At 45.2% G+C, this 23,017-nt stretch overlaps 1 protein-coding gene across 2 annotated transcripts in view; it reads left to right on the top strand.

The window, feature by feature from the left end:
- The window catches only part of drosha (drosha ribonuclease III), an 80,353-nt gene that overhangs the window by 10,214 nt on the left and 47,122 nt on the right, over nt 1-23,017 (top strand). The window contains exons 9-19 of one of the 2 annotated variants that reach the window (XM_070852874.1): nt 398-469; nt 807-888; nt 1,390-1,464; nt 2,649-2,818; nt 4,509-4,633; nt 8,608-8,707; nt 12,268-12,375; nt 15,790-15,897; nt 22,263-22,401; nt 22,521-22,581; nt 22,946-23,005. In XM_070852874.1, coding sequence (XP_070708975.1) covers nt 398-469; nt 807-888; nt 1,390-1,464; nt 2,649-2,818; nt 4,509-4,633; nt 8,608-8,707; nt 12,268-12,375; nt 15,790-15,897; nt 22,263-22,401; nt 22,521-22,581; nt 22,946-23,005 — 1,100 coding nt within the window. The remainder of the gene's footprint in view (nt 1-397; nt 470-806; nt 889-1,389; nt 1,465-2,648; nt 2,819-4,508; nt 4,634-8,607; nt 8,708-12,267; nt 12,376-15,789; nt 15,898-22,262; nt 22,402-22,520; nt 22,582-22,945; nt 23,006-23,017) is intronic. The other variant, XM_070852875.1, reaches the window with a different exon arrangement.

Genomic DNA, 23,017 nt, shown 5'->3' with positions numbered 1-23,017 from the left:
TGGACCCCCGCGCTCCAACAACAAAGACCCGTGTAACTAGGGAGATTAAACACAGAAGAGCAGGCTTATCTATTTAGTGAGATTTGAGTTACTTAATTTTCAAGCGTGTGTGTGTGTGTGTGTGTGTTTGGAGGCCCGTGAGCCGTGGGAGTGAGAGTTTGCACTTGTCTGGGTTTTTAAATTGACCAAAGGTTGTGCACGTTCTAGTGTGACTGGCAAAGTGTATGTAGTTTCTCCTTACATGCATGCAGTTGTGTCCACTAGTTTGAACGGACGCCACAGCAGAGATGAGGTTTTAATGAGTTTCCTTGAAAAGCTGTAACCTCTGCCTAACGCCATGGTAATGAGTCGGTCCATCCTTTCTTCTTCTCATCCTCTGTTCCTTTCATCATCACAGATCCCATTGTGCCGTGTGATCCGCTTCAACATAGATTACACCATTCACTTCATAGAGGAGATGACACCGGAGGTCGGTAAAACCCCACTTTATCTCTCAGCTCTTTCTGTCCCCTTTGTCACCCCTTTTGTTTTTATCTCAAACGGCTGAGACTGAGCACAGCTGAGCCACGTGTAACCCTCGCACCTCAGTGCCTGTGTGAGTGAAGGCGCTAATCCTTGCAGAAGAGGGAAAAGAGCTTCTTTTTAACCTGCAGAGGTTGATTACATCGATAAGATGTCTTATGTGATAGATAAGTTGGAGAACTGGATTTACTTATCAGTCATATCTACATTACGGCCCTTTTTATGGCAGTATTACAGCTTTTTTCCTGCAGTCTGTCTGCCGTCTAACACCTTCTCTCTCCTAGAACTACTGTGTCCGAGGCCTGGAGCTGTTCGCCTCCTACCTGTTCCAGGACGTTCTTGAACTGTATGACTGGAACCTGACAGGTACAATTCCCAAACCTGGGCCTGTTTCAAAGAAGGGATTTGCGAGCAGCGCTGACTTGCAGGTGGCAGCTTCGCATTTCACAAACGATTGTCGCTTACAAATTGCAGAGCAATTTGCAGGCCTTGCCGCACTTTCACTCACACGTGGTTCGCAAGTATTACATTTGTTTTGATACCGAGACGTGTCGCAATGAGTCAGAGGAAATGATTTGAAATCAATTATTAAATGGTCAATAATTAAATGGTAAAATTATATTTTCCTGCTGCAGAAGCGCTTTCAATATTTCAATATAACACATAATTGGAGTAATAATGAGCAGGTGAAATGTGCAGAAAGCATCTCAGGTTTGTCCTCGGGCAGAACTTGTAATGATTGTATTATGAGTTCAGCCTTCACAATATCACACATAATCATAAAATATTTACAGTAGTCAATTGCTTTTAGATTCACAAATAAACTGACCAATTTCAGATCTGTGTTCCCTCTGCTCTTGTGTCCAGGTCCTGAAGGTGACAATGAGGCTCTTGGATGCCAGCAGTTCCACTTCATGCCCCGTTTTGTCCGATTCTTACCCGGTGAGCCTCTCAATAGCCCACCCAGAGCCTGCACTGCTCGTCTTTGCCTCTTGTCTCCCTCTGGTGGTCAGTGGAGACACACTTCTCAAGTCGAGATGGAAAAGAAACAGGAGATGCACGGCTCCTGTGATGTTTACTCCACACATTTCTGCATGTGGTGCTGTTGATGCTTGTTGGATGTTCTCTGCAAAACGAAGGGTTGACTTTGGGTTCCTACGCTGCCGTGGAGCTGCATGATATTCATCTTTGATACACATGATGGTGCTGGTGCACTATTACACTGCCACAGTGTTTGTTATGACAGCCGTGCCACCTACCTTTTTCCCATCAAAAAACAATTTCTCTCCTAGCTCTCCCAATTTAGTTCGCTACAAACACTTATCTGCCTCTTTTACAAAAGCGCAAAAAAAACTGTCCAATCCAATGTTTCTGATGTGATCTGCGAAGAGAAAGTGAGTGAGAGGAGACGAGGAGGAACGGCGAGAGCGTGATGATGGCGTTTGAAAAGTTACAGTGAGAGTGTGTGGGTATGCATTAGTTATTGTCTTAATGCATTTCCAGGACTGAGAGGGCAGTAGATGTGTGTGCGTCTCTGTCCATGTGAACACTCGTAAATGGAGGTCAATCAATTTTGCATGAGTGTCTATTAAACGAGCTCTATTTTCCTCTGTAGATTGCCTGTATGTGCCTGGCCGTTCTTCTCTGTGTGTTTGAATGTTGCTCCATACGTGCGCCATTATGTGCCCTCACGTTTTGTTTGGCACCTGACCTTGCATCAGTGCCTTTGTTCACCTGTGCGTTTCCTAAGCAGTGCGATTGCAATGCATGGGGACATTTCCGCAGAATGTAATATCGGTTCAAAAACGGAGGGTCGGCAGAGGTGAGGCAGGGTGAGGCGCTTGTATAAAAACAAAGATTTTCTCCAACATCAGCCTTGATTTCAGGCCCCGGATTTTGAACAGCAGAAGAATGTGTTTTATAGAAGCTCAGTGAAACATTTTCCCTTGTGGAAAATGTCACAGCTTGTTTAATTCCACAAACTGCAGCTACAAAAGAGATTTTTGCATTTCTTTCAATTAGCTGTGAATCCCTGGTGAGATGTGCATCTTCTGATGGTGTTTTTATGCTTCTGTCCATACACGCATTTATTTCTGGTGTGTATTTATTTTCATTAATCGTCTTAGATGGTGGAAAGGAGGTGCTGTCCATGCATCAGGTGCTGCTCTACCTGCTGCGCAGCAACAAGCCCCTGGTCCCCGAGGAGGAGATTGCAGACATGCTACAGTGGGAGGAGCTGGAGTGGCAGAAATACGCAGAGGAGTGCAAGGGCATGATCGTCACCAACCCAGGCATGGTGAGTGCTCAGCTTCCCCCGTTACGACAGGAGGTGGCCTTGTCTGCTGTTTCAAGGGCAGTCGTCGCCCCCAACCCCGACACTGCAGGAATAAGGCTGTTCCTGTTAGCCTGTGACATGAGCAACCTCACCTATTATCCCCAAGGGCGTATGCTGTCATCGACACTATTCAGGCCGAAGCTTTTATGTCACGATGAAGTTGGTTAACCTTCTTGTCTGGCCCATATTTTAAAGAATGTACAGTAATTGTGTCTAGGGAAAGGTGAAGATGTCATTGCAGGCTAAAAGGTTGCATATGAACAGTGAATATGATTGTGTAACCTTTGGTGTGGGTGAGTTATTGAGTCAAGTGCTCTTCCTGGCAGGGCTGAATTGTTGCTGTCAGGGTTTCCAGATAGGTGGGTGTTAAATAGTCTTTCATCACCGGGCTCAAGTTAAAGATTGGCCTGCCAGTTAGACAAAGTCTATTAAAAAGGTCATCCGTAGAGACTGAGCCTTTTGGGCAAAATAGAACAGTGGTTATCTTCCTTGTTGCTCCCAGCATTTTCTTTTTATAATTAGTGGTTTGTTGGCTTTTGTTTTAGTGGATATTTTGTAAGAATTTCATAATAACTTGAAAGTTTAGAAACACTGAAAACCTTAATGTGTCATGTAAAATTATTCTTATTCCCCGATGTTGTCTATATCTAGTCTATAACCTGATATTCTGATATTCAGATTAAGTCCATGACTCAGTGGTACTCAGTTTAGAATGATATTAAACAGAAGAAAGGTGAAGCAGTCATTTTTTCCTGATTGATGATTTAAATGATGACAAATTATCAAAGGTTTCTGATTCATTTCATGCTGATCAATAATTACATTTACACTAGTTGATAGTGATCAGAAACGTCAAATTTAGTGAAGAAGTCATACTTTATAATAAAAAAATAGTTCTTTCAGAGCCTGGTGAGCCAGCTCAGGTCATTGTTTTACTCTTTTCTTCAGTAATATTTCAAGGTCACACATACAGCTCCACATGAAGGAGTTTCCTTTGGCCTTTCCCATCAGACATGCCCACAGCGGCATGGTCCACAGATTAAGGCACGTATGTCATGTCACGGGGCTAAATGTCCCCGCATATACTAATTAGGGTTTATAATATATTTGTGTTGGCATTGCAAACAGGGCAATCATCAAGCCCTCCATCGAGCCGATCAAACCTGATTATGCCGCTTTAAAGGCAAAATCAAAGTTCGCTGGCGACCTCTTGCACTCAAATCAAAGTTTGTATGCAGGCCGTGACAAGCCAGAGCGGCTAATGTCAAGGTGAGCCCGAGCCTCGAGCCATCTGCCGTGCATCGCATCGCGCCTTATGCTACAGCTCCTTCCTCTGATCTCGCAAAATGCCTGACAGGCTAACTGTGATTTGGGAGTCAGCTGAGGACATGTTGCTTGTCAATCTCCTCCCTGATAAGAGTGTCAGAAGTTAGCTCGCCACCCCTGACATCACTTTGTCATTGTTGTGCACACGCTACAAGCTGAATCTGGGTCTCAGCTCATTACATTCCTGTGACAGACGACCCTTATGGCGTGGATTATTTGTTTTTTTCCCCATATTGGTCATGGATGATTGAATGATGGCTGCCTTGTAGCTATATGAATGTGTTTATACTAACATGACTCACTGTACTGACCTCTTTTTCCCCAGAAACCGAGCTCGGTGCGCATCGATCAACTGGACAGGGAGCAGTTCAACCCAGACGTCATCACCTTCCCCATCATCGTTCATTTTGGGATCCGGCCCGCGCAGCTCAGTTATGCTGGAGACCCTCAGTAAGATCTCCTACTAACAAATCTCTGTACACACAAATGCACACACGCATGTCGACCACCCCTCCAAGCACAGACCGCCCCCCACCCACCCACCGTGTATGTTGTCCCGTGTTCCCTCTCCTCCTTATTCACCGGCGCTCTCCACGGACGCTGTGACGGCAGGATCTTTCATGTCGCGCGTCGAGGAGGACGAGAGAGGCGTATGTCAAAGAGGAGGGGAGATATGAAAACATGGGGAATAGAAGGGTGAGAAAACGAGTGGCGTGACATTTTCACATGCGTCGTCACGGGTCCCAGGTTTCCGCTGGGTGCCTCCACCAAGGGAGCTGCTGCGGTTCATGTCTCGTGAATAGTAATGACACACACACACACACACACACACACACAGACGCCACCGGGCTGCAGAAGGGAATACTGTACTGTGCTGCTGCATAATTAACAAAAGCAGTGTATTAGATCATCAGAGCTGCGGTCGCTGAGGTGTTGAGAGAGATGCGACAACACTACGTCGAGCACCAATCAGAAGTCAGTACACAACTTGTTTTTTGCGCTGTCATTCTAAATTTAAACCTGTGGATTTCTTTTTCAACTCGAAATGGAAAATGTCAGTGATGAAGATGCAAGCAAGATCATTAGCAAATCCATTTAGGCAGAACTATTTTGCTTCTTCACTCCGACTAATGTCCCCTCTCTCCTGCCGCTACATTTTAGCCGCCTGTCCGCTGAGTCTCTTTCATCCCCGTGTGCACCCTGCTGCCATGTCAAACTTCTCAAAGCGACAGACAATGACAAATTTATGGATGGACTGGGACATCATTAGCTGATGCAGAAAGGAGTAGTAAGAGACCAGTGGAAAGGATTTCCTACCACTGCTAATGATGCGTGTAGCGAGGGCAGGAGTCGGTGTTGATTGCGGCGGCTGCAATGCCACAGAGAGGGAGCCGTGCACACAGCAGCAGCATATATTAACTCAGGAGACTGAAGGCGCTGTGTTGTCTCGTCCCCTTCACGTTGCCCACTGCATTTGTGGTCAGGGCCGTCACTCACGCCTCTCCAGCTTCATCACCACCGCTGAGGCAAGAGTGTTGACATGTCAGAGGTCAGGGAATGTAAAGAAAGGAGAGCAGGATGGGACAGCACAGCAAGAGAGGGATGACAAATGGGAGAGGCATGATGGATGAAGGATTGAGGGAGGGAGAAGGAGAGAAAAAATATGAATGGCAAACAGAAACAAAGGTAAAAACAAACTCCAGAGGAATTTTAAGAGACAGAGAGGAGGTTGAGACTAGGAGACAGAGGCCTTTATCAGACACACACACATGTTGTGCTGTCAGTTCGACATGACGGTCAGCTTCAGTCAGACGCAGTTAGATTTCTGTAAAATCGTGATGGCTTCGATCTTACAGAGTTGGCCCAAGTAACTTTGTTGTACCACCCCCCCCCCCAGCCTGGCTCAAGTTTGAAATGAGTGTTGTCACATTTACGCCTCAGTGACACATGTGGACTCAGAGTGGTGGGGTCTCTCACTAGACTGCATTTATTTAGCGCCTTTCTAGTCTCCAGATCACTCAAAGCGCTTTACGCTACATGTCAACAGTCATACAAAGCACACACACATTCATACACTGATGGCAGCGGCTGCCATGCAAGGTGCCAACCTGCTTATCAGTGTGCTGATTCACACACACACACACACACACACACACACTGGGAGCAATTTAGGGTTCAGCATGTTGCTCAAGGACACTCCGACATGCTGACTGGAGGAGCCAGGGCTCAAACCGCCAACCACCTCAGAGACTGATCTACTCGGTGCTGGTGAGGGCTTTTTTTTCACACTACTACTCCACTGGTGCACAGTGAAGTAGTTCATTTCATGAGTGGTGTGTTTCCATGCATCATTTTCTTTTCTTAAGCCCTGGTAGCTTATTAAAGTTAAAGTTATACTGTAGAAAATGTAAAAATGTGTTGTCCTCCATGTTCCATACTCATATTTTCACATACTTGACAGAAGTGGAAAACAACTTTGGGCCTCGTCGTCAGGACGATTTGTATAAAGTTAAACCTTTCTCTTCTTACTCTGCGACACTACTGGGAAACTTTTGAGTGACTGTGAGCAGCGCCTGCATTCCTCCTAAATGAATTGCAACCTGTCACATTGTAAGTGAGCGGGTGGTAACGTCAAGGCTTCAGCAGCACAAAGGTCAAATAACTAGAGATATACTCAGTGCACACCCTGTGTTCTCTTAAGAGCACGGCAAGAAATGTGTCTGTTAGTTATCAGTTCTTGTGCACAATGCACAGAACTGCTGCACTTAAGCAAATGTTAAGTCGCAGTGGAGCCGTTTCCAGTTTTTACACTATTGATCACGATCAGTGTGCAGCAAGATTCTTAACTCTCAGCATGTGAGCAAATAGGATTGAAATGAAAGTCACTTGTCAGTTTTAACAATGCTTAAGGAAGCAGATTTCTGTATCTAATAAATGAAGACGATGATGAGGGAAATGTGGTCGGTGTCTGTAAGGTTGGCAGAAGCAGGTGATGAGCGTCCCTCATTCTCCCAGCTGTCATTTCTGAAGCTGCGGAGACATCAAGGCATTCACCTGAAACTGTAGTTTAAACATGCATTGCTTGTAATCAGTGTTTTCTAACTCACCGCTCCTCTTTACCGACCTCACCAGTCCCAAATACCGCAAGTACAGCAGCTCTATCCGTAACGGTCCTGTCATGTCTGAATAGATCCATTACGGAACATAACAGATATCTATGTTTGAATGCCAGAGTATCCATTACTTCGGCAGACTGATGAAGCCGGCAGGGCTGCAGATACCGAGCCTGAAAAGGGCTGGAGATAGGAAACAGGAGAAAGAGGGAAAAGAGAACGAAAGAGGCAGCATATGCTAATGAAAGCATGTGCAGGGAGTGGCGAGGGCCGCGGCAGTGCTACCCTGAGAGCACACAGCGGATCTGTGGAAAGGTCATTGGAGCGGATTGGGGACAACGGGGCCTCCCAGGCTGGATAGACTCTGACACTCTCTCTCTCTCTCTCTCTTTCTCTCTCTCTTTCTCTCCCCCTCTCTCGTTTGCTCTCTCTCTCGCCGGCTCTGGCTGCTTCAGTGCGGAGGTGGTGGTGAGCTGATAATCGAGGCGGTAAAGCCGTCTCATTCCCTCGTCTCAGTCTCTAATGAAGTCCCCACTATTAAAGCTCTATAATTCTTCTATTCCACAGTACCCCCCCTCCCCTCCCAACCCACCCTACCTCCATCTTTTTCCTTCCCCTCTCTCTCCCTCTCTCACTCCTTCTGTCTTTATGCCTCTCTGCCTTTCTCTCTGTCAATGCACCATCCTATCCCCCAAACCCCACCACCTTGCCCCTCCATCCCACCAGTCATAATTGAATAACTCTGGGTAAATGAGGAGAAAGTCTCCTGAATGGGAGCAGAACGGTCACACCCGGCCCTCAGTGCATCAATCAGGAGGTCTGATTGAAAAGAGAGAGAGTGAGGGGGGGGAGGTGGTTAGTACGGTGGCTACATGTCACCTTGCCGATAACTCCTTCCTCTTTTCAGATGCAAATGAGAGCAAAGACAATGGGGTTTTACAGAAATTGAGAATAAGGGGCTTGTGAGATAGATCTCGAGCCGTGAGTCAGGGCTGCTCAAATGTTTCATGACTCTCATCTTTTTACCAGAAAAGAAAATACGGCTAAATGCAAACCATCAATCAGTGTGTGTTTGTGTGTGTCTGGACCTCTCTTCACAGTTCAAATGATGGACATCTGAAACAGAGAATCTTCTGTGTCCACTGCCCTCACACACAAGCAGCTAATGCAATAATGGCCGCAGGCAACTGTTAAATTATGTTTAATATCAGCCAAGCTGCCGATGAAATATTGATGTGTTGTTGCACAGCCGGAGAGCGAGGCAGAGATGGACTCCTGTCTGCCTGACACCTCCTGATTTACTGTTGGCAGGTACCAGAAGCTGTGGAAGAGCTATGTGAAACTACGCCACCTGCTGGCCAACAGCCCCAAGGTCAAGCAGATTGACAAGCAGAAGCTGACGCAGAGAGAGGTAGGATGAAAGAAAACAAACACACTTTGATATATTTTCTTTTGTTTCCTTTGTCACACTCATATTTTAACATTGCCAGGTGGCCTGCATTTGTTATGGATGTGGATGTGGCACGATGTGCTTTCAATTTAAATATTTTGGAAGCTCATTTCCTGCAGATATGAAAGGTTACGCTGAAACACTTAAACACTTGCGCACTCTGCAGAAATAAGAGCCATTAATTTAAACAAGACTATTACCATCACTGTTTTCCTGCTGTGTATACTGATTCAGATGCTGCTTATCTGGAACTCACCGCTGGAAGTCAGAACTAAACAAAAGTGATGCAGCAGAAACCAAAAAAGGCACCATCGCTTTGTTTTGTTTGTGAGATGCACAGCCTTTAAAAGCTTTAAAAGCAACCAAGGATTTACTTTGATTTACACACACAAGACTAGATATGTGTTATGATGCTGAACATTGTTTCTCAGGTTTAAAGTAATTGCTTTTATTTAATTGTTACCTTTGACTAAACAGTAAGATTTTCCAGCCTCTACAAGCTCCTCTTCATTTATTAAGCAAACATTCATTGACCAAATGATTGTGTTTTTTTTGTAATTGGTGTAAATGATGGACTTTTGAACTTGTTGTTTGGCCTTTGCCTCACACAGATTGCACCATCCATAACTACTTTTTTCTTCTTACCTCACACTTCAGACACTTTCTCACAGCATGTTTCTACAGTTCTATATTTCTGAGGACGGGTAGTGTCTATTCAGCCTAATAATGCATAATTTAGATTAATTTCCAGCTCATAATAAAAGGGCTGTAACTGCTCCTCTGAGTCGAGTGTGAAGGTCATACCACCACTGGGGACGGAGAATGGAAAAGGTTTAGGTTTGGTGAAATAATGACCATGTAGCCACAGGGACTCGCAGGGTACAGGTGCTGTGTGTGGCCTGAAGTAGCAGCGCAGAAGTGCTTTGTCCCACCATATCTCTCCTGTAGGGACTGCTCTAACTTCTCTACAGCACTTACAACTTTTCCACTCTCTAAAGCTTTTGAGTGTGCGGCAGATCCAGCGGCTTCCTTTGGTCTGTTTGATACACTCTGAACCAATAATGAGCAAGAACTCTGAGCTCAATTAGCTTCTTTCCCAGGTAGCTCGACAAACCTCTCTGGCTAACAGGCCCTGACAATTCTGCTGTCAACCTGCACTGGAGCAATTAGCGAACCCAAACACATGCACACTCACACACACACACACTGGGTCCATCAGGCTCCACCACAAGCATTATCCACGTCAGTGTCTTCACTGCAGTGGCAGTGTGGCATCGCTGCTTATTTAATGCCTGAGGGAGCACTGAAGCTTCCTGTGTAAATGGTCTTTCAGTGAAAGACTAAATGTCTGTTCCTCTGATGGACACCTCTGAGGTGTTCACAGCAATGTGGCGCTACGCCGGCCGGCCCTTTGATACCACTGTGTTGAGTCTGGGGTCCAGAGAGCTCCGGGGAGACTAAAGGTGTGCGTCTTGACTAGAACTGGCATTCACTCCAGGGTGCACGCCCCTGCACCCATTTCCAGATCTCACGCTGAGAGCACGGAGGGTTGTGTGTGTGGGCAGAGCTGGTGTGGCATTGAGGACATGCAGTCTGTCAGTGTGTGCTGCTCAGATTGATTTCGTGTGAGTCCCTCAGCCAAACACTTGACTGGGCCTCAAAGATACACAGACTGACTGATCTTCCTCAGAAAATACTCCAACTCCTTTGATTTTTTTTTTTTTTCAATGTTTTTTGGATGATTTTTACATTCCAAATAAAGCATTCATCTTTATTTTCATTGTTTTGAGTGAATATTATACAACATAACCTGTAATGAAAAGGAGAACAGAGATTATAAGACTTTATTATCTCATGTCTCTAATTTGAATAAGCATTCAGCACCTCAAGTCTTCTCTATCAGCTCGGCATATGTGGATTTGGGGATTTGCCCTGATTCTTCCTTGCAGATTTGGCCAAGCTCCTCAGTCGAGCTGTATGAGGAGCACCTTTGGAAAGCTATCTTAAACTCATTCCACACATTTTCCATTGGTTTGAAGTCTGGGCTTCAGCCGGGCCATACAAGAATGTAACGCTAACGCTTTCCCTTATGAACACATCCCAGTCAGCGCTGGAGTGGACTAAGGATCACTGTCCCACTGCAACAGGAACCGGCCCAATGTGGAGATCTGACACATAGCTTGTTAAAATCTAATATGAGGACAACATAAATGGAAATTCCTGTGAAATTCCAGATCTGTCACCAATTCTTCAGCAGCGAGGGAGAGTAAAACGAAGGTGATAACACTTGTAAACTGGGAAAAGGTGAACAAACATCAACATGTTAACATATGCTGGACCACATACAACTGCAACCGCTTTAATGTTTCAGCTTTCCATTGCTCCGGCACTGTGAACGATGTGACAACAATAAGCTTAAATCCCCTACATGAACCTGCAGAAGAGCACACATGCAACAGATGTGCACTTGCCTTCTGAATTTCAGGCAGCGTCTTTGGTGTTTGACCTCAACGTGATCCAAAACACAAACACTCCCCTCAGCAGAAGGATGATAAAAGTCAAATGGGCCTTGACTTTTCTGTTTGACCAGCAGAAAGTTCGTCTCTCTGCCTTCCCATCCTAGTTAATTATTTACTTTCTGTACCTCAGTCCATTCTCTGACCCTGTGGAAAGTATTTACATATCATTCGCACTTCGCTGTGATTACTGCTTTCCATATACAGTGGCTGGCTGTCCATGGAAAGATTTGTTGTGTGTGGTTGTGCATGCATGTGTTGTGCGTGGGTGAGCGTGTTCACTTTGATGCACAGTTCAAAGTAGGATGGCATTATTTATTCATGCCTTTGTTGTTCTTATTTCCTCTGCGAGTCAAAAATTCCTGGCGTTCCATTTTAGGCAGATCACGGTTAACTCAGACGGAGTCGATAGCGTCTCAGTTGAATGAAACACGTTTGTGCACACACACATTTAGGAGGTGCAGTCTGTCAATACATCTTCCATCTTGGTTGTTATTTGTAGGACCCTCTTGTCTCTGACTCACCCCCGCCTTCCCCCCTTTACTGAATTTCCAGTTATTTGCTGTAGGGCTGACATGATGTGTGTGTGTGTGTGTGTGTGTGTGTGTGTAATGATTCCTGCTGCTGATGGAGGTACCTCTAGGCTTCAGTGAGGTGGTCCTAATGGGCAGGCAGGTGCCTCGGCTCTTGGTGGCTCAGTATCAGCCTGCCTACACCCAGTGCTGCCGCCACACCACCCTTAACCACGCTGACCCATTGCAGTGCCTCAATTAGCCAGGACCAGCAGAGCTGTCACTTCCCCTGCTGCTCCTGTCCAATACTGTACTGTATGCGTGTCATGCCATGGAGGTTTCAGTACATTGCATGTGCCAGCCTATCTGTTGGGAGAGGAGGAATGAAAGAAAAGGGGGGGGGAATGAAGGCGGGGTGGGATTTAAGGATGGGAACTGTCCCCGACGGCTGTGCTCCTGCCGATCAATAATTGACTGGCTGGTTGTTTGGCAGGAAGCTCTTCAGAAGATCCGTCAGAAGAACACTATGCGCCGTGAGGTGACAGTGGAGCTCAGCAGTCAGGGCTTCTGGAAGACTGGCATCCGCTCCGACGTCTGTCAGGTAACAACCGTCAACTGTACACATGCATACATGCTGCAGTACAACTCATTGGTCTGACACGTGACTGCAAAGAACACAGACACAGATCTGCATGCGCTCTCTAACACACACACACACACTGTTTGACATTTACATAACAAGCGTACCATATGTGACCATATGTTACAAAGAGCTTCAAAAATAAAAGGGTGGTTTATGATGAGTAGAAACACAGTTAGTGTGATATGAATCTTTTTTTTTTATGGCTATAACAAGTTCCCACAGCCCAGGCAGGCTGTCACAGAGGTTTGGTTCTCTGATGTCCGCTCACCTATAGAACACCAATCTGTACTTTGGTACATCTGTCATGACTGAATCTGAAACAGTAACATCATTATTCAAAGTGTCTGCTAGCTTGTCTACATCTTGTCTGTTTACAAGGAGAATACCATAACTGATGGAAACGGTAGCAAACCTGGTCGACTCAAATTCTAGATCCTCTTCAATCAGTTGATTATCATGCTCATCCCGACATGATAAGTGCATGCAGATGTTGGATTAAGGAGGCATTTCTCCTTATTAAATTATGACTTTTTGATCATATTGTCCTACCAGTCGACCAACTACCCTGAAGGTGTCGGCCCTAGAAATGGCGGCCAGAGATATATAAGAAGTGAGACCCAATTTGTAAGACACCAAAATGATGCTTTAAATTGGCACATATATGCACACAGCAGTACTTCCACTCAGTCAGATACAGACCATTGCTCACAGCCCAGCCACACACAGAAACTTCTGATCTTTCCTCACATTGCGTCACTTCTCCATTCAAGTGTCAAAATCTGTGTAGGGAAAGTGGACTCCCACAGAGGCTCAGCAACCATCCCCTTCATTAAGTAATGTCTCAGACCTGACATTTTATTTATATACAACTTCACCACCACTCAGTATAGCAGGAGTACATGCACCGTTATCTCCCTTCAACACACTTGTTAGCAGAAACACAAACTAGGGTGAAATTTTATCTTTACATTTGGAATCTCGATCTCAGCGAAGTGGGACAACATGCTGCTTACAGTTACATGTGTGCATGCAGTTGAGCATTGGCGGCCCTAATGAGACTTGAACCATAACCCTGCATGTGTTAGTGCCATGCTGTGCCCACTAAAACATACAGACCTGCTTTTGTTCATGGATTTGTCAAGTATTATGAAATGGATGCTTTATTTTATCATTTTTATTTATTGTCTATTGCAATATTTTCCGCCTGTTTCTCAGAAAATAATTGCCATCAGTGTCGCGCATCCTTCCCTCTGAACATATCCCCCTATCTGTATGCAGCGAGGATAGCCCACAGCCGATACTCACGCTCACATTTGGAGAGGAATGACAGAAAGTTCTAGCCTCGCAAACCAGACCTCTCTCACAGCAAGGTCTAGCAAAGAAGGATCCGATCCATAATTGCTGCCCAATTATATTTGCTTCAAGCTACACTGCTACAGCTAATTGGTTCATGAATAATTTCAGTGGGAACTGCGGTGGTACCCTCTGCACAACGTGTGACACAGACAAGAGATAACGGCAAAACTGACCCATCGTTTCTTGATTCTAAAAAGCAGGTGCTCTATTCAGAACAGTATCAACCCCCTCATTACTGACATTGCTCGGCTACACCAAGGTGATTTCACTTGAAAGGCTCTGTCAAGGACCACGCTACTTATTGGGAGCAGGAAGGAATTTATTTATTCATCAGTGCTTTTTTTTTTTTTTGTTTATGTTCCTGCCTTGTCTTCCTGCCTCTCTGTGTCCCTGATCACATCCATGTGAAGGCTATCAGTCGGTCCAGAACATTCAAAGCGAAAAGCAGCTTGTTTCCCTTCTATTACAGAGACAGTGAGTGTGGGTGGGTTTTTATTTACTTCTCAATTTACTTACTACACACTTACTACATACATTAATCCACCTACTTGAAAATGACAAAAGCAAGCCAGAGCATGGAAGCATCTATATCTGGTGGCAGGTAGGTAGGAGGTAGATTGAATCTAAACTGTAAATGTGAATTGCTTCAATATTTGGCATTGCTGAATACACCATTCCTCATAAAGTGTCTTAAAATAGGTTTGGTAGAGCAGTGTAAGCCTTTAGCCGTACAGTCACATCTCTTTTGCACAAGAAACGGCGTCCATCAATATAAATGCTCAGTTTAGTGCGTTATTTACTCCGTGAGAAACAAATGGATGTGATTAAATGGAAAAGAGGTTGGGATAACCATTTCATCACATTCCAGTTGAGAAAATGATGATTTGGGGAGTTAAAGTGCAATTTTAAATTCATACCTCAGGTTTTCAGCCAGGGGAAAATAAAATTCAGGCCGCTGGTCCCGTTGGATGGTGTCCAAACTGCTCAAACGTCATCCGTGACAGTAAATAAGAAATTTCCCACCTTTTAATTACCAGAGTATCAACTCTAACAAGCCCCCACCGCGCCTCTCTACACACACATATACTCAGTCACTCCGACAGTCATGAGAACAGGTCAGGAGCTGCAGACACGACCAGGGCCTGGCTTGTTAATTGGCTGCTTAACAAGGCCTTGGGAGTGTGTCACCACGGCCATTGTGATGGCCCCAGGGCTACGTGGCAACACTGCTTGTAGCCGCCAGGCCTTGGGCTCACCCTCCCCAGCAGCACTAATTAAAACATGCATGGCTCCCTCCTCTCTCATGTGGTGGCACGGGGTTAATATGTGTACACCAGCCCTTGCTACGGTTTCTCAGCCACTCCGACTGCCTGACTTGATAAGGCTCCACTAATGATTCTGTAGATTGGCTCTTGGACTGTCAGCCTCATTTGCTGACCACTGACGGTCTTCCCTTTTGCCTTCTTTCTCGCTTCCCATGCCGCTCATTCCCTAACTGATATGCACACGCATTTCACTCACTACTCATCCACCAAATCCACCCTCCCCCCCCCCTTTTTTTCACTTTTCACTTTGCTGCTCTCAAACTTTTTCTTTTAATATGTGATGGTCAGAGGGAGCTGTCAGTGTTTGTCCGAATGTAAGTGTGTCAACATGTCGAAATGGGCTTCGATTTGACTGTCCTGTCCAAATGTGAATTTCCCTCCTCTCTGTCATTCCGTCTCACAGTGCAGTGATTGGGTTTTTGATTATTTCATCTCTCTGTTGCAGAGCACCACTTAATAAATAATGACTGGCTGATTGATTTCTCCCCCCGTTCCCTCCATCAACCCTCTCCCTTTCTTTCTCACAATCTCTTCATCGCACTGTCTTTCAAAACACACTGCTCTCACCCTTCTTTCATGTGAAGCATGATCCCTGTTCTCTGTCTCTTCCCGTTTCTTCCAGTTTCCAATATTTTCTTCACATGCCGACTTTCCTCGTGCCCTCTCTGCCAATTCTCTCTGTCCTCCACAGCACGCCATGATGCTGCCTGTGCTCACCCATCATATCCGGTACCACCAGTGTCTGATGCACCTGGATAAGCTCATTGGCTACGTCTTCAAGGAGCGCTGCCTCCTTCAGGTAAGGCACAGTCATGACAGCTGCTTATTTACAAAGTGATGTGACTCTGTGCCCCAACCCAAGCTGCATTATTTAAAGGCTGGCATAGTTGATAACTAACAGGCTAGATAAGGGTAGGCAAATCCCAGAGGTTCTTTTAGGCAGGGTGCAGTCCACAGCCGGTTAGAGAGCCAGATAAAAAAAGTAAACATTTGTATGCAGGGGCTTCTTGTGTGCAGAGATCCAGGGAGGCAGCGTTTGCCTCATTATTGTGCCCATTCCACCTCTGCAGGGATAGTTCAGGTGGAAACGGGGGCTCAGGAGTCGGCTAAGGTAACCCACACACCGGCCTGAGTCATATCTCTGCAGCGAGCAGCCTGTGTCTTCTGTGAGTTTCAGTGACAGTAGTCAGGACAACAACAGCCTCCTTCGTAATGCCAGCTCTCCCCTGTCAGGTCTACAGCCTCAAGCTGTGTGCTCTCGGAGTAAGCCCCACGGCTGCCTCCAGCAGTATTGAAGAGCTGTCATAAGCTGATACATTAGAAATCAATGTGTTGCAGCCTATTCATAGTTAAAGAGGGGAAGGATGCATTAAGATTCGCTCAAGGCTGTGTGTGTGTGTGTGTGTGTGTCTGTCTCTGTGCATGCCTGCTCAGAGCTCTGGGTGTTTATGTCTCGGAATTTGCACATATTGATCAATGATTGGCCTTTTTGGCTTTCGTATAATGACGACCTGTCATTATGAGTGCTAAAAAGGAAACACTGACCTGCTGCGAGGCCGGCCGACAGCTGACAAGCTGCGGCCCTTTCATCGAGGAGACGCCCATTTGAGCTTGACATCTTTGTCTCTTGGGGAGAAGTTAATGGGTTGTCGCTCCCTCTTTCTCATTCTACTCCTTCATCATCCAAAGAGACAAACAAACAAAAGAAAAACAATCACTTTGATCATAACAGGTCACATACAGGCCTCTGCTGTCTGTCTGTCTGCGTTGCATTTCTGTCCACTGAGGTGTTAATACCGTGACATCGCTGTTTCTGTGTGTGTGTGTGTGTGTGTGTGTGTGTGTGTGTGTGTGTGTGTGTGTGTGTGTGGCCTGTCAGCAGCTCAGCTCTACTGGGACTGAAAATGGCCCAAGTAGGGAGCCATCATTGCTCGGCTTACAGCACCTCCTCATCTACTGCACACACACATCAGCGGCTAATGTCCCACAGCACACACACACACACACACACACACTTTCTGCTCAGATAGGTTTGGACAGAACGGCTGCAGGAGTGCAATGGTGCTTGTTTAAACAGCCCTATCGGAGTCAGAACTGATTTGAGGTCCACCATCGCCTCCACTCTGATGGGGTGATCACATTTAATGAGCTGAATGTTTTCCAGTGGCGGTCTGTTCATTTCTGCCATGAGAGAATGTGACACTACTCTTTGATTGCATTATGAATGATTTGTGCTTTTGATACAAGGTTTGTGTGCTTTGAATTGATTGATCTGTAGCTGCACTGTACAAAATGTATGGATGAATTAAGACATCTTCAAACCGCAGTATGGATGTTATATCGGCACTTCACCGAAAGCCTGAGGCTGTGGCAAAATGTATTTGCCAATAAATTGCTAAATATGCTACAAGTGGTAGCATTTCCGAGCCGATGGAGGAGGTTATTGTGTGGGAGGTTGTCACATTACAAAAACCATAATTGTTTTGTGAGTGTTTCAATGTAAATGTGTGATACATGCCTTTAAAAGATACTTAAAATAGTAAGCTGATTTTACACTTCAAATTCCTGGCAAAAAATAAACCCAAAACGGGCGATCCTGCCACTTCCTGTACTTAGCATTTATTAACTGATGATGATAGTCAAACACTGCATCATATATACTAGATTAAAGGTTTAGAAATATTTTGACATTTACTGAAATCTTGTGTGGGTAATTCTGGAAGTAGAGCCCTTCGTGGGCGCTTTTTTAAAAAAAAATTTTAATCTTGCTCCTGCTGGATTTCTGGCCATTAAGGGCCTCTCCCACAATGTGTGTGCTCCACTCCCACCCACACTCACAAACATTCTGACCATTCAGTAGAGCTCCACTGATTTTGTGTCTTCTTCCGTCCTTCAGGGGGGAAAAAACTTTTTCCGAGTAGTATCAGTAAAGAGATGCGTACCTGTAGGTGACGAAGCAGCTCTCCCCCTCCTCACATTAACAAAATCACTTGGCTAAATGATCATGTTGTGTTATTTCAAGACAGTGTGGTCCCTGATTTCTACAATTTTCATCCCATGAAAATCCCACATTGCATTTTTTTGACCGCCCCCTCTCCCGGAAATATGGAAACACTGACTCAACTGTCCCAGTGTGGGACAGTTGAGTCAGTGTTTCAAAATTGGGGGATTTTTGTTCTGGCTATGAAGGGTAATGAGCTGCACTCACAGTAAAGCAATGAGAGTTTGTTTCCCTTTTTCATATTTTCCTCAGAAGAGATGAAAACCGCTGATGATCTGGGAACTCAAGAGTCGGGTGGATCTGTATCGAATCAATGTTAGCTTCCAGCTCATTCTCTGTAATCTTTTAATGAAAGCATATATGTGAATCAAAGTTGCAAGGAGAGCGTGTGTTGTAAATGCCTAATCACAACATCACACTCATTCAGTGAAGCCACGAGAACATCACTTGATTCTATATGCAGCAACAAACCTGTTATTGCAGCGCAGAATGGCAATGTGATCCTGGCATGAAGCAGCTGACAAAATTCAGCCTCTGTGTTCGGCACTTCCCCCTGCCTGGCTCCAGTGGAGCCACGGCTCTTTGAAGCTCCTCTTCTGAGAGCCTCGCCGTTAAACATTTAACATTTAAAACTTGGGGGCGGGTGGGGGGTTGTGAGGAGGGGGGGGCGGCAGTTGGAGAGACATGTTTTCATGGTCGCCGCATGCTCCCGCATCCCCGCATCCACCAGACCCTCATAATCCTACCCACCCCCTGTTGCTTTATCCCCATTCCTCGCTTTTGACCCATGCTGACAGAATGAGAGGCATCACAGAGGATCTCAATAATTTAGCTGTACAAGTCCTCGGCCCCGGCTCTGATATTGCATGCTTTTGTTTGTGCGTCCCCATGAGTGCGGCTGTGACTTTGTGTACAGAGTACTAGGGGTATTTTATTTGTTTTGTTATTCATGGCGATGCACGCTCAGCCATGTGATGGAGGTGTCCATCTGGTCCATTCAAGTCGGACTAGCCTGAATACCATTTTACAGGCTTAGAATATTTGCTTGTAACAAATATTTGAAGCTACACTAACCCCTTAAGTCACCTAGAAATCCTGTCTCAGCCTGTCCATTATGATTAAGTAAATAGTAAACCTTTTCCAAAATGTTTGACAACTGCGATAATGTTAGAGCTGTCCGTAGCCTCGCTCACAGAGCTCACTACAAGTCAGCTCTAATGGCAGATTGGCAGAAGGTCAGAGCGACAGCGAGGTCTGCTGTAATCAGTCTGGAGGTTTTTGTTATCCAAATACCGATGTCAGATCAACGCAAAGACTTTTTTAACTACACATTTTATTGCATCTAAACTCTGTCATTTACATTGAAATGAATATTCAGATATTTAAGTGGTCCCAGTCCTTTCCCTGCTTTTTTCCCCCTGAATCCAGATTTACCTGTGTATTATATTTAATAATGCAGTTCACGGTAATTACATTGTTGAGTGCTGTTTGCCAAGCAGGCAGTTTGCCCATCACTTCCCCTGCATGCGGATGCAACAACACTCTTTGCAGTCAAGTCTGCGGCTCTCCACTGAACGATGATGTTTATTCCTGTTTAGCCAAAGGCAGTTGAGCAGCAGCTGAGGCAGTGATCACTAAATCCAAATCCCTCCGATACTTTACGCAGTCATTATGTTGACAGGAACAGTTGCAAACGTCAATCCTCTCCACAGATTCAGCTTAAAAGCCGATACTGTTGTTGGATGTTGTCCTTAACTGTGAAGGACCTGCAGTGTTTACAGAATAACTGATGTATTTTGCTTGATGCGTTTCCTTTAGAGTGCTCAACTCTGTAGTTTGGGCTGTGTAGTAGGCAGCCATCGACTTGTGCCTGACATCGCACAATGGGGGAGTTAAAATTTGAAGTAGTTGTTGTTTTTATTTATATTTTTTTTATCAAACTGTCAACACCGTGCTGAGAATAGCTAGATTTCTGCTCGTGTCATGTCAGATAACTAGTATTTTTTTCTCCCACACAAAAAAACGCTGTTCCTTAACTACAAAAAAAAAATAAAAAATACAATTGCTGTTGCTGTTGGATTTGTTTGTCTGTGTGTTCGAGGCTACAAAGCTGAAGGCCTCCTGAGCAACTATAAATATTGAAACCTCTCTGTTAACGTTTTACATATATATCTCATTGGAGCTTGAAATTGATTTGAAGTTGGCTGAAAGGAGACAAGCATTTTGAAAAGTAAGCCCAGGGGGGGAGAGCAGTTGGAGTGTTTTTTTTTTGGGCAGAGATTAACATTCTCCTAATGTAAGATTGATAAAGGCTTGACATATCCTACTGAGCCCTATCTTTTTTCCTGTTTTATTCCCCCAGCGAGTTTGAGATGTTCAGCCGCTGCAGTCTTTCCAGGCACAGCAGTTTTTGTCTCTTTTCAAACAAAGCTGAATGTCGACTAATACGTTTCCTTCAGGGTTATTTTAACTTAAATTCCCACTTTTGCCTCTCTTTACAGGTTTGAAAGTTGAAGTCATTAATTTCCATACAAACAACTTCACCGTGACAAAGAGGCATGGGGGACACTCTCTCTCTCTTTCTCTTTCAGTAACATTACCTAAGTGCAGCTCCCTCTCCCTCTTTTCCTCTGAACAATTGCTGATCCAACATTATTACTGATGTGCTTTGACCAGTGTTACCGTTTGTAATTAAAGATGAAATGGAACGGATCAGGCTCTGTGGAGGGTTTCCACAGGGCCTGGGGTCGGGCTGTGCCGTTGATACCTGAGCGCTGTCAGTTTGGCTTGTGTTGCTCACTGTGTATACGAGCAACTAAAGAGCCCCAGAACCTGAAGTAACAGGAACTATATCAGGAACTGAAAGCCTCCATGGTGCATTCCTGTTTACGTTTTCACTCCATCTGAAGAACTGTGAAGATTAGGCAAATTAGACTAGATAATGGAAATGATTGGCTTTTTTTGGCGGAGGGTAAGACAACGACACAGTCACATTGCATGTTCTATGTTGTGTACTGCTCTGCGTCTTTGATGTCGGAGTGAATGTTGGAAAGCAGATGTGCAGACAAGGAACGAGAGAGAGAGAGAGAGAGAGAGAGAAAATGCCAGAAAGATAAGAGGCCTGTCTGTAAAGAAGTTCCAGTCTGCAACTTTTTCAAAAAATCCAGTTTGAAGGAATGAGAAGGAATGTAATTTGATGAAATGAGTTTGAAAGCAACTCATGTATCCCAATCCTACAACAGTTAGTCCATGGAGTGAAATCTGACCGTCGTAGAGAGGGGGACACACAATGTTGCTGACATCTTGTGTAACAGTGCCCATCATTCATAGTGTTGCACTCAGTTGGTCACATAGAAATGTTGGATTGTTGGTTTTGGAAAATTACAGAAATGGTCAGTCGGAGGTGCCCTGTGAGGTGTTTCTGAAGCTAATCGACCACCTGAAGAATTACACTGCTGCCGTCTCTTAACCGGTGCTTTTTGATTTGTTGTCTCAGCGTTATTACTGTAACACAACTGTCTCTTTATCCACCACTTCGTCATCTGTGGTGTGGAATCCAAAACTGCTTTCACACGTTGCTTCTCAGGCGGTTTGGTGTTCTGCTCAGCTCTCCGTCCACTTTGCCAAATGAAGAGAAAGACAATAGTGCAGCAAAGCGACAGGGCAGCGGGGCGTGCAGTAGGTCATAGTGAGTGACAATGCTTTTTATGAACAACCCCCAGTGTTGTACCAATGAACCCTGTGAATTTTGAATTGCAACAGTAGTAGTAGTAATTTTTCCCCACATTAAAATGATGAAAGTGATTAAAAAATGGCTGCTCTTCTGCGGAGTGTTTTTCTGGTAATTTGTGTTGCTTTAGCCACCTTTAAATGTAACTGCTATCATTCATCTGATCGTTAACTGACTTTTTACTTTGACACTAGTTGGAAAATTTGCCTCTGAGAAAATCTCATTCCCTTGAACTTGAAATTGATAGTATTGACCACCCGTGCTTATTTACCACAGTGAATATGAATGCTGTGGCAAGCGTCAGTGCTGCAAACTGTGCCACAGTAGCTCCTAGGCCATCAGAGTGGTACTGACATTAGGAGCAGGGGGGGGGGCAGGAGAAACAGTACAGCACAGGAACTATGTGAACTAACTCCCTTATTCTGTCCTCCAGCTTGCCATGACTCACCCCAGTCACCACCTCAACTTCGGCATGAATCCTGATCATGCCCGCAACTCCCTTTCCAACTGTGGCATCCGCCAGCCTAAGTATGGAGACAGGAAGGTCCACCACATGTACATGAGGAAGAAGGGTGGGTAGTTTTTGCCAATGCATCCCATTCTCTCCTTGTCTAAATTTATTTATTACTATAAAGTGACCTCTCCGTCTACTCCGGTCCCTCACCTCTCCACTCTGGGGGTTTGTTTTCAGGAATCAACACGCTGATTAACATCATGTCTCGTCTGGGGCAGGACGACCCCTCCCCGTCCAGGTAGGCTGCCTGCAGGCAGATATCTGTTCATGCTATCACTGACCACAGGAGCAATCAAAGGGACGATTTTTGTGATTAATATACCCGGCAGGCCTGCTGACAAGAAAATTAACTTTAACTGTGAAAGGAGGGGTTATCTCCGGGGAAACGAAATGAGCTAATTTTAAGGGCAACGACTACTTATTATTGAATGTGAGCTGCTGTTATTCTCAGAGCGCTCATCAGGTGAGCGACTGTGTGTGAGTGTGTGCTGTGTGTGTATGTGTGTGTGTTTGCCTGAAGTCTATCTTTTTCACCACCTTTTCAACTGCCCTCACATCTCCGCGTCTCCTCCCCACTCCCCCATCTCCTCCCCACCCCCCAGGATCAATCACAACGAGAGGCTGGAGTTCCTGGGTGATGCTGTTGTCGAGTTCCTCACCAGGTGAGAAAGCGC

This window comes from Pempheris klunzingeri, chromosome 21 (assembly GCF_042242105.1).
Source record: "Pempheris klunzingeri isolate RE-2024b chromosome 21, fPemKlu1.hap1, whole genome shotgun sequence".
Taxonomy (NCBI): domain Eukaryota; kingdom Metazoa; phylum Chordata; class Actinopteri; order Acropomatiformes; family Pempheridae; genus Pempheris; species Pempheris klunzingeri.
This window is presented reverse-complemented; position numbering and strand designations above follow the sequence as displayed.